General features: G+C 39.3%; 1 protein-coding gene across 1 annotated transcript; it reads left to right on the top strand.

Moving 5' to 3' along the window:
- Positions 1-499: 499 nt before the first annotated feature.
- On the top strand, positions 500-11,375 carry C12H3orf49 (chromosome 12 C3orf49 homolog). The gene is made up of 6 exons (XM_068559148.1): positions 500-610; positions 791-939; positions 4,592-4,914; positions 8,037-8,161; positions 10,612-10,725; positions 11,178-11,375. Exons 1-6 carry the CDS (start codon positions 500-502, stop codon positions 11,373-11,375), a joined length of 1,020 nt encoding a protein of 339 aa, XP_068415249.1.
- Positions 11,376-11,952: the final 577 nt, after the last annotated feature.

Below are 11,952 nucleotides of genomic sequence, written 5' to 3'. Positions count from 1 at the left end.
AGCCAGCTCCAGATGACTGATGAGTGCAAACACAGCAAACAGAGTAATCCTTGTATCTCCCAACACTTTTCTAGAGTTTTCCTTCTTAGCTTCTAGTTAAGTTCAGACTGAAAAACTCAAAGCACCAGAGAAGGATGGGAATAAATCCTAGTGTCTGCTGCCACCTTGTGGTGGGAAGTTCAAACCCAGCCAGAATTTGCTCTTCTCTGGGAAATAAACTAGAAAATGTTAGAAGGGAGGGGTGGACTCAACTTTCTCAGCCACGTGTGTTGAGAGATCGCTACAAAATACAAGATATAATAGCCCTTGGAAGTGTACTGTGAGAAGGCCAAATAAAAACGTGACAGAGAGAGTATTCATCAGCTCTACTTGAAAAATCTAACAAAAGCTGGGATCATTGGAATTCCTATTGCTTCTGGTTCTGCCCTCTTCGGAATTCAAACATGCACACCTGACTGTGATAATCAATTGGTGTGTGATTATTTTATTACCAACCCAAATGGCAGTGGTTAGACAATCAGGTCACCTGTTCTGCGTCTGCCTTGCCCAGACAGGAAAGGGAATTTCCCACCGCTCTGTCAAATGCGTCACTGGTGACCTCCGTGAAGTGGTAAACAGGGCCGGTCCAACAAATGATGTCTCTAACACCTTAAAGGGAATCAGGAAGCAATTCCAAAAATTTCCTAGTACTTTACCCCAAACAGCCCAGAAGTTAAAAGCGCCTCAGTCACTCACTGCATGATTTTGTTTTGAAGTTTGTGAGCTCAAGAGCTGAAGAAATCCAAAACAGCTACTACAGGTGAAGTTGATAGCAACGGACCATCCTCACCTATATACACCAGAGCCCTTTAAGGTTGCTTACGGAAAAGCTGGCCAGTACCGGAGATTTCAGCAACCCAGAAAGAGAAATGGCTCATTCAAAAGGAAAGGGATTGAAAGGTAGGAAACTGGGACTCATTTCCTTCTCTCTTGAGTGAGATTCTTTGGATTTTGCATTGACCAATATTCACTGTGATGATTAGAAAAGGTAGCATCTCTTTTTAAGCATTGCGTTTAGAAATGAAGGCTCTGTATGGATTAGAGGAAGAGGAGACAGCATTTACACACTGGATCAGAGAACCTAGTGCCACAATGGAAGCTTCATTTTGTGATTAGAAAAGTCTTCATTGTAATGGGGAAAACCTTTCCTTTCTACCTGAATTTGAGTTTTAATGTTGCATATTATACTAAAATAAGCAGATAGTAAGTTAATATTTCAGTCTCACAATTTTAGACAGCAAATACTATTATTTTGAAAATTCAGTAGTGCATTTTTCAAGATGAGTCCATGAGCAATGCTCTTTCTGTTCCCTTTTCCAGCAATTTTGGCTGCTGAGATACATACTAATTGTATTTCACCCATGTGCATGCTCTTATGTAACCTAAAAACTGTCTTATACTTAATTTTTCTTGCCAATGGCAAAACCATGAAGACAAGCATGAAATACTCCAAAAATAATACATTTTAATTTGGAAAGTTAGTGAGATGAATTATTTTCCAATTTTGAGGGCAGGGTGTTTTCTTTCTTACCAGGTTCATGAGCAATATCTTAGATAGGTAGAAATGAGGTGTTTTCATGAGACCTGAAGCATCAAAGATCAGACTTCTGAACTTCCACAGGCAAAATGAAATTTTGCAGAGATTTCCACTTTCAGTAAGAAACAGGGGTTAAAAGGAGAGGCAATACAACCAAATAAATTCACCACCAACCAAGATACTTAAAAGCTTAGGAAAGAAAGGATTCTTTTCATAACAACAATGGCAGCAGTTCTACTCCTAGGCTCTGGAGCAAAATTACATTTGTTAATTATGTTATAAATAGACTGGGAATAAGGGTGGAGGGATGGGAATGGGAGACGCATTCTAGAGATTCAGAAACTGCTTAGGGCAGGGCTTTTTATTTGAAGGGTTGCATGGATGGCCTTGGGGGTTCCTGAACGTCCTGAATTTTATTCCCATGTGTATGTGTATTTATGGTAGTAGAAACAGATGGCTTTATTAAAAGATTCTCAGAAGGGTCCATGGGAAATTAGTCTTAGCCCGTAAATGACCTTTGGGCAAATTAGAATATGGCACCCCTTCCTTAGGACACTTGACTGCCCTCTGCTGGAAAGTTATTGTATTATAGTAACTATGCTCAACTATAATGAATGTGAATAATACCACCTCTTGAGTGTGTGTGTGTGTGTGTGTGTGTGTGTGTGTGTACAACTGACAGAACTCTACGTCCTTGGTCCCAAAAAGGAGGCTGCTAGCCTATGAGGACTCCCTTCTTTTGACCTCTTAGCTTGCACTCCCTTCTTGCCTTTTAAATTTTTTCCACACAGATCTGTTCCACATGGTAATAAAAGCTGTCATTTATTGAATGTATTATCAGGTTTCAAGCACATAAATTATTTTCTTTTATTTGTACATTCCTGAGAACAACATACCTATTTTCAAATGAGAAAACTGAAGCTTATAGATGTTAAATAACATGGCCAAGATCACACAGTTAGGAAGTATGGTGCTGGTTTGAACCAAACCATTTAACTCCAGTGCTTGGGCTGAACTATTTAGTGGGCTGAACTACTTCTCTTGCATAATGACAGAGAAGCTGAATGATTTAGGTTCAATTGAGAATAGTGTTTTTCTGGAGGTTGGTATTTTGCTACTGGTGGGACTTGACATAGTTTAAGTAGCATATGAAAAATGTTTTTAATAGTTATGAATTTATATCCTCATTAGAAATATGTATTACATGTATTATAAATATAATGTAATATAATATAATATGAAACCTGGGATTTCACCCTGAGAAATGAAGATTTATGCTCACACAAAAACTTGTACACACATGTTGATAGTAGCTTTATTCATAACGGCCCCAAATTGGAAACTACCCAAATGTCTTCCAATGAGTGAATGGTTAGACAAAGTGTGGTATGTCCACATCACGGAATGTTACTCAGCAATAAAGAGGAATAGAATATTGATAAACACAACAACCTGAATGAATCTCTGGAGAATTATGCTGAATGAAAAAAGTAAACCCCAAAAGATTTTACAGTTGGCTCTTGAACAAAGCAGGGGTTAGGGATGCCAGCCATCTGCACAGTCAAAAATCCATGTATAACCTAGAGTCAACCCTCCATATCTGCAGTTCCTTGGTGTCTAAGGTTCCACATCCACGGACTCAACTGACCTTGGATCATGTAGTACTTACTATTGAAAAAAATTTGCATGTAAGTAGAACTGCACAGTTCAGACCCATGTTGTTCCAGGGTCAACCATATGCTGTATGATTCCATTTACAGTACCTTCTTGAAAGGACATAGATTGTACACATGGAGGACAGCTTAGTGATTGCCAGGGTTTAAGGAAAAGGTAGGGGTGAGTGGGAAGTGGGTGTGGCTATAAAACACGGAGTATCCTAGTGGTGATGGAAATGTTCGGTATCTTGCCAGTATCAGTGTCAATATCCTGGTTGTGCCAATGTATTTTAGTTTTGCAGGAGTTTGCCATTGGGGGAAACTGGGTAAAGGGTACACAGAGAATCTCCCTGTATTATTTATTACAACTGCATGTGAAACTACAATTATCTCGAAATTAAAAAGGTTAATTTTTTTAAATCCCTGGGATTTTATGGATATTGTTGCTTTGGATGAAACTAACAAAAAAACAGTTAATTGAGGAAGAATATTAGGTAAATCAGGGTATCATGGAATGGATGATATTTACCTAGCACAGAGGATAACAACACAGACTTTGGGGTCAGATTGTCTGGGCATAAGTTACTTAATCTTATTTAACCTTATTTAATCTTTCCAACTTTTAATTTCCTCATTTGTAAAATGGAGAGGACAGTAGGAGGATTAAATTGTGTAATACATATGAAAGAACTTAGATGAGTGTTTAGCACATAGAAGTCTATTAAGAAGTGTTACCTATTTACTAAAATATGAAAAACTACTAAAATATGCAAAAATGATGAAGATGCTATATGACTATTTGGAATTTTGGAAATAATGCATTTAGAATTATTCTCTCTAAATGCATATTCTATGTAAATGAAGTGTTTATAGGACCTTGGAGACTATAGTCTTTATTGACTACCCTAGCAGACTCTTTCATCTCTCATCACTGTAGCCTGGGAACCACTAAATCCAGCAAAAACTATCTCAAACCATTACTGAAATAAGATCTCCAATTTGCCAATAAGAGGTAATATAATTTAACAATCACAAACCAAGATTAAAATCTGCATTCTATGCTTGGTCAATTAAGTTAATCTCTCTATGTCTCAGTTTACTCATTAGTAAAATGAAGATAAGAATATAACCTACCTGCTATGAGGATTAAATGAGATAGTGGCCAGAATGCACTTCTAGAGTTTGGCAACAAAACGCCAAGTAGTTGCTTTGGCTTTATTCTTCTGTGATTTGGGTCTTCAAATTTATTTTTTGGAACTGTATAATTTTTTCACATTTGCAGTGGATTTTAATGATTTAAATGATACCTTTTTTTTAACTTTTCAATTTCCTTGATACAAATTATTTCTCTTTTGTTCAGATGGCATAGAGCTGTGTCTACCAGCTTAGTAAAACAAAATGTATTGGTCCCCAAAGAGGAATCATCCAATGAGAGTGACATGGAATTTCATGAAAGCCAGCAAAATCAGAAAAGAGATTTGGTCAAGAAAGTGAAGACTTTTTTGGGGAGGATGCTGTCACACGAGTACAGAAGCAAGCCAGCAAGTGTCAGCGGAGAGGGCTCCACTAACCATAAGGAAACCCTCCTTTCAAATACGCAGAGCTCTCTTCCTAGAATTGTCAAGGAGCTTCCATCGCCCAAGTTATTTACCGAACCAAGAATGAGAAAGCTCTCACAGGATGGTAATCAAAGGCAACATATGGTTAAGTGTCAAGGCCAAGAGGAAAAATGAAATTAGGATGGCTTTTCTTGCTACCCCAAGTATGGCATCTCCTGGGAGCTGGTCTGAAATGCAGAAGCTCAGGCCCCACCCAGGTCTACTGAGTCAGAATCTGCATTTTAGAAAGACCCCCACGTGACTCGTATGTACATGCATTTTGAAAAGCTCTGAATTAGATCACCTTTGAGGTCCCTCCCAGTCCAATTAATCAGTGGTTCTCATCAGTCTAAAGCTACTTTTCATTTAAATACAGATGCATGCATAGGCATATGTATGTGTATATGCATATACACATACACATATATTAGAAAATCAAGCCAAAGTGGGATTTTGTTTTGTTTTGTTTCTGGAGAAAGGAGTGAGGCATACTTTCAAATGGCTACTTCTAACAGAAGAGGGTGTGGTGAGAATTCTATTTTTAAAATCTATGATTGGTAAGTCAGAAAGGAAGTTTTATTTTGTTGTATCTACTTCTCATGTACCTTGTGAAGAATCAATGTTTGAACAGTTAACTTTGTCTTTTTTGCAACGTGGTGATGCTGTTTTGGGGGGGCCCTAATGAGTGATGGCTAACGATACTACTACTATTTGCATTCTCCTCTGTAGCTTTTTAAAATTAATAGACCTTATTTTTTAGAGCAGTTTTAGGTTTACTGGAAAATTGGGCAGAAAATACAGAAAGTTAGTTCCCATATACCTCTCTCTCCTTACCCTACCCTCATAGTTTCCTCTGTTATTAACATCTTGCCTTAGCATGGTACATTTGTTACAATTGATGAGCCAATATTAATATATTATTATTAAGTATAGTCCATAGTTTACATTAGGGTTCCCTCTTTGCCCTGCACACTTCTATGGTTTTGAAAAACCCACCATGTAATGTGTCTCTCATTATAATATCATACAGAAGAGCTTCACTGCCATGAATATCCTTTGTAGGTTTCTAATACCCTTTATAGCACAGCATCCAGAAACATATAAAGTCCTTATGTATATGTAGGAAATTCAAACATACCTTCAAATTTCACATGGTTATAAGGCTGCAAGCCTAGTGGATACTTTTTCCAGAAAAAAACCCCAAAAAAACAAAAATGATGGCTTCCAGCTGACTGATTGCCCTTTCAAACAAACTCTTCTGGAAAAAGCAGTCACTATTACAAGGATCCAAGCATCTAGCAATTACCTGGTATGGATTGACCTGCCTATTTCCGTTAAAAATAGCAAAGAGGGCATGCTTATATACTGATGGGGGTGGAGTTGGAGGGTCCAGCAGAAAACAGAGGACCAGAATCTTCCCCCTCATCCCATGCACTGGCTTATTTTCAACTTAGTTGGAATAACAAATCTCTACACTAAGATTTTTCCAAGAAACTTGCCCATCCTTCAGGCTTCCACTCAAACATTCTGACCCTCAGCTGTGACCAAAAGACAGTTGCTCATCCCTGTTGACCCTCATTACACTTTTTTAACAAAAATTTAGTAAATAATTATTATATGTCAGCCACACTATTAGGGATAGAGTAGCAGATAGAACACACATGGTCCCTACCCTCCTGGAGTTACAGCACAGAGGGACATTCCAGCATTATGCAGATAATTACCTCTCATGCAAAGGAGAAGCAGAAGGCACTATGGTTACACATCATGGATGCTAATTTAGGGGAGGGGGCTCAGGAAAGGCCTCTCTGAGGAAGGAACAACTCAGATGAGATCTGAGGGACAGCTAGAGTTAGATAAGGAAAGAGTGGTGAGAACAGTTTCCCAGGAAGAGGGGAGAGCACTTTCAAGTTCCAACATCAAGAGAGCGCTGGGTGTAATTAAGAAATTAAAGTAATCCAGCCAGGGAGAGGCTGGTGAATAAGGTGGTAAGGGTGTCTGTAAGCCATGTTAAGAAATGTTAACTTTTCCTAAGGGTGATAAGAAACCATCAAATATTTTCAAGCTGGGGATTTATATAATCTGATTGGCATTTTTTAAAGGTAGCTCAGGCTGCAGGGTAGAGACTGGATCGAAGGAGAGCAAGAAGAGATGCAGAAGGAACAATAAACAGGCTCTTACATTCGTTCAGGCAAGGGATGATAATAGTTTGGACGAGTCGTGGCGGTGGGGATGGTGAGATTAAGGGAGAAATATTCACAGGTAGAAGTTGCAAGATTTGGGGATGAGCTGGACGGTGGCAGGGGAGAAGGAAGGGTCCCCGGGTTGAGCATCTGCTTTGAAGGTGGAGCCACCAGTCACTGAGATGAGGAGCCACGGCTCCTAGATGTGGTTATCAATGGACCTAAAGCAGGTTAAGCTGATTTTAGGTGCTGCGCACAGCTTGAAGACACTGAAACAGGACAAGCTGCAAAACCCTTTTTCCAAATGACCCTGTCAATCCCTTTGACTACAACAAGGAAAAAGTCTCATTTTCTGCCCTTTTTCTGTTACAGTAAAAAAGAGAGTAACCTCAAGTTTAGTGCCTTCTGTAGGCAATAACATGGTTTTGGTTTTACCATACTAGTCTCAGTGCCTGTATTTATGATATTGGTTTTTGATTTATGATAGTGTTTTAAGTTTCCTTTATAAGTACGTTTATTGTGTTAAGAATTGAATTGATAAAGAAAAATATTAAGGGCTCTAGTGTTCACAGGGCTCCTGGAATGTGGGAAAAACTATTAAGATGGTATGTGAATGACTGAGCCTTGTGCCACTTTGCTGCAGAGTAGATTTAAAGTTGGCTTTTGTCTACAGCAAATACTCAAGGGATTGTCTTGCACATTAGAGGGTTACTTTTTCGAATTCCACAAGAGTTACAGGGAAAAGCAACAGAGGGCAAAACTGAAGTCTCAAAGACAGGTAACCACCTTGTTAAGATGGGTTGGTGACCACTGAGGTCATGACCACAAGAAAAGGCAAATAAATGTTCAGGAGAAAGTGTAAGCTTCAGCAAAACAAATCCATTTAAAATTTTTAACCCCAAAGAAAAAAGCCACTGAGACAGCATGTGATGCTGGCTTTTCAGGAGACTTTCTAATAGGGAGCATATGTTTATTACTGTGATCCTTCAAGATTGTCTGTTTTTTTCTTCCCCTTCCCTCTAAGCAACTATACAACTTGATGTTGTAGAAGCAGAGACAGAGGAGATAACCCAAGGAAATACACTCCTCCGAGCCAGGAGAACCACCAAGCGGTTATCTGTGACATCCCTTCCCTCAGGACTGCAGAAGGTAAAATGCTAAAACAAACTCGCCTCTAAAGACTTATCAGTAAGTCAGTGTTTAGGGATGTTGTAAAAACCAAGTTCTCTCCCACTGCAAGTCCCTCATAATAAAGCATTTAAAGCTGCTACTTGTGTGTCTCCACTCCCAGAATTTAGGGCACAGAATGTGGACTTTCCAGTTTTGATTCCTCTAGTTCTGAGCGCAAACTGTGCAGCTTCTGCTACAATCTGGGCAACAGTGAAGTTTACAGCTTTATATTGACTTTGTCAGCTGTTCAAATATCAAGACTCATTAGTATATTAGCACCTGGCCTATCATGCATACATGTGGAGAGGAATTCTCTAGACCAACCCAATAGAATTTCTGTGAGGATGCAAGTGTACATTTGTCCAAAATAGTAGCCATTAGCACGTGTGGCTTTTCAGACTTTGGAATGTGGCCAGTGCAACTGAGGAGCTGAATTTTAAATTTTATTTCATTGTAATTGAAATTAGAATACAAATAGCCATATGTATAGTATAGACAGTACAGCACTAGGTGATCCAGGACTCTCCAACCCAAAGCTTGTACTTACCTGTACTTATCAAGTTTTAGCCTAAATTGCCCAGACTATTTTTTTAATAGAACCCTGAAATACTATTATTACTTTAGATATAATAAGCATTTACTTAAAGCTGACTATGTTCCAGGCCCTGTTCTCAGTGCTTTAAAAATACCAGCTCAGTTAATCCTTACGACAGCCCTATAAGGTAGAGAGCAATAGGTTACTACAGTAAGTAGGATATTATTTTAGGGATGGTAATGAGAGGTTAAGTAATTGGCCCAGATAATTGGAAGAGCCAGGCTTCAAACAGCAGAAGACCTGGCTCTGGAGTGCTTAGTCCTAATTACTATGCTAGGTACTAATTGTACCGTCCAATATGGTAGCCAATAGCCACGTGTGACTATTTACATTAATTAAAATTAAATAAAAGTCCATTCCCTTCGCTGCACTAGCTACCTTTCAAGTGCTCAGTAAACATATATGGCCAGCGTCTGTTGGACTGGACAGCGCAGATAAAGAACATTTCCATTTTTGTGGAAAATTCTGTCGAACAATGCTGCTCTAGAGCGTCACTGCCAGAGTGCACCAATATTAGTTTTGAATTTTACCTTTTTTGTGCTAAGTTTGCATTTATCGTATTCCTATTATGTGCTGGGCAGTCTGGGGAGGCAATAAAGGTGACCCAAGGTCATGGTCCTGTTTGTGTGGAACTTATAGTTTGATGGAGGAGATGGACATGAAAGTATGGCACTGTTAGCTCTCAGAATGTTCTCAAAAATATATTTGAATGAACGGCCCACATTTCAAAATCAGAAAAATTCAAACAGAAATCTGGATTTTCAACTTCCTTTTGAAAAATAGGAGGATTTGGCAACACTGGGCCCACAATTCCCGGGGCAACAGCAGGAGCCGGCGCAGAGGCCTGCCCCCTTTGCAGGAGGGCATGTTCTCTCCAGTTCACACCAGCCCCAGCTAAGCCTGTTTTACAAACCCTGCCTGACCCTTCTAGGCATTTGACTTTTTAATAGTGGTATTCAACAAACACAGAAGTAAGTAATTACCAAGTGCTTAATAGAAAAAAAGCCCCCAAAACACTTGGTTTTACAAGAGAGGAAAAAGAGGAGTCGTACTCTGGATGGACTGGGGAAGATTCTGCCAGTGACACTTGAGCCTGGGCGAGCTGGCAGGGCAGAGTGGAGGTTCCACAGACTCATTTGTAAACTCAGGCAAAGGGCAAGACCCAGATGTGGTCCCACATCCTACTTTGTGTAGGCCTCACAATAGTCCTAATACTAATTACTAAGCACAAGGGGAAGGAAGAGTGAACCCAATAAGACTAAAAAGGGCATATTAGCCAGGAGCCATGACCTAGGAATGATTTCCAATAGCACAGGTACTTGAAACCAGCAAGCCAGGGACCAGGGGAAGAGTATCAGGCATGCAGCGAAAAGAACCCGGAGCTTTCTTTTTATGTTTGGAGACATGTCTGTCATGAAAATAAGGAAACCTGCAGAAACAAGACCAAATTAACAACTGGATCCAGTGATAATGAGCTTTCTGGGGCACTGGTCTACAACAGCCCCACACTCTGTGCTCAGCGGCTGCAGAAGCAATTTCTTCTTCTTCCCCCTTACAAATGACCTGCTTTTTTCCTGACACTGTATTTTCTCTTAGAACCAGACAATCTCATTTCGCTGCACCCTATAGATCTCTTCAAAGAGAGCTCTGGGCACAAAGGAGATACATGGGGGGTGGAGAATAATATGAATACGACCTCCAACTCAACGTTGTTATGGGGCAAATGTTCAGTTTATAAGAGAATGTCCCAAAGGTGAGAATGTTCATTTAAGCACCGTCACAGATATCATGTTGGCACTTCTTAATCTGATGTATTTTTGCATTTTTATGATAGGTTCCGTATTCCTCAAAAAAGAGACCACACTTTCCAGCATTTAAAAAAAAGAAACATAGCACGGAAAACATCCTCCGAAAATCAGATTTGACAGTAGTAAAGCTTCAAATGCAGGTAGTGGACAAAGGCTTTTACTTTGGTGTTTCAAAAGCATCAGAGGGCCAGGCTTAACTGAATGCACAGCCCTGCTAGACAGCGCGGATGTGGGATGAAACTAATGATTAGCATGAAGGAATCATGTTAGTGGGGGGCATTCAAGAGTGGCTACAGGATTGCTGAGGGCACCGAGGATGGTGCTGTGTGCCTAATAAATATCAAGTGAATTCAATTAAAAGGAAGGCACACACATGGGCTTCATTTGAGAAGAAATGAGATCCTCTTTACCACTGGGTGGTAAATGTATGTTTTCAAGCTCTGTTTGCTATGACTTGAATTAGATTAATACTTTGGGACTTGTAAACGTCCAACAATTCCTGAACTTATCTCTCAGGAAAAACAGGCCTCCTTTGGATGTGGACAAGGCTTTCTAGCACATGGTTTCATTTCTTTGTATCTGGCTGTCATAGGTGGACGACCTCATAGAAACAGTGACAGATAAATCCATGAAGCTCTTGGCCCAAAGACACGCTGAGCTTCAACAGCGTGAGTTTCTAGGGGATGAAATCCTTCAGTCTTCCAAGCAGTTCCAGAGGATATCCAAGAGAACCATGAGGAAGTATAAATTGAAAAACGTGTGTTTCCCATGTACTTGGTGCTGCTTCTGATTTTGTTTCTGACTGCACAAAAGGTATGTTCATAGGGGTTCTTATCTTTTGGTACATAATCCTGAATAAGTTTCTCTTAATCAGTGGCGGCAGCGGGGGGTTAAGGGGGGTGGGGTCGGTGGTAAAAATATTCTGCCCAACAGTCCTTAAAAAAAGATCCTTTTGGAAAAATTGATTTTTAATTCTGAGTCAATATAAGCAAATTTTTGCTTCATAATTCTTACTAATAATGGAAAATAGAAATATTTATCAGGGTATAGCAATTTTGCAAAGAAATTTCTCCCATGAAATTTGCCAGATGAAATTAGAGGAAGCACTTAAAAGTATTTTGACACTTTCACTGTGACTACTATTGAGCTAACTTTAAACTTTCGTTTTTAAAGATACGAGTTTGTATCAAAATTACAAAAATGTAGCATTATTAAGGTATGATTCATGCAAAATGCTATGTTTCTGAACTAAAATAAATGGATAAGGATAGACCCTAATAAGTATTAGACATGTAATTCAATACGTAAGACAATTATAAGTGATTCAGACCTGGCTTAATTTTTTAAAAAGATCATGAAATCCTTTT

The sequence above is a fragment of the Eschrichtius robustus genome, chromosome 12, assembly GCF_028021215.1.
Source record: "Eschrichtius robustus isolate mEscRob2 chromosome 12, mEscRob2.pri, whole genome shotgun sequence".
NCBI lineage: Eukaryota > Metazoa > Chordata > Mammalia > Artiodactyla > Eschrichtiidae > Eschrichtius > Eschrichtius robustus.
This window is presented reverse-complemented; position numbering and strand designations above follow the sequence as displayed.

What these genes read in the sequence shown, in the direction of transcription:
- C12H3orf49 (XM_068559148.1), top strand. Translation starts at nt 500, where the DNA reads ATGGCAGTGGTTAGACAATCAGGTCACCTGTTCTGCGTCTGCCTTGCC. An exon ending in AAAAGGAAAGGGATTGAAAG is followed by an intron (nt 940 to 4,591) that starts GTAGGAAACTGG and finishes TCTTTTGTTCAG; the next exon opens with ATGGCATAGAGCTGTGTCTA. An exon ending in TTCCCTCAGGACTGCAGAAG is followed by an intron (nt 8,162 to 10,611) that starts GTAAAATGCTAA and finishes TTTTTATGATAG; the next exon opens with GTTCCGTATTCCTCAAAAAA.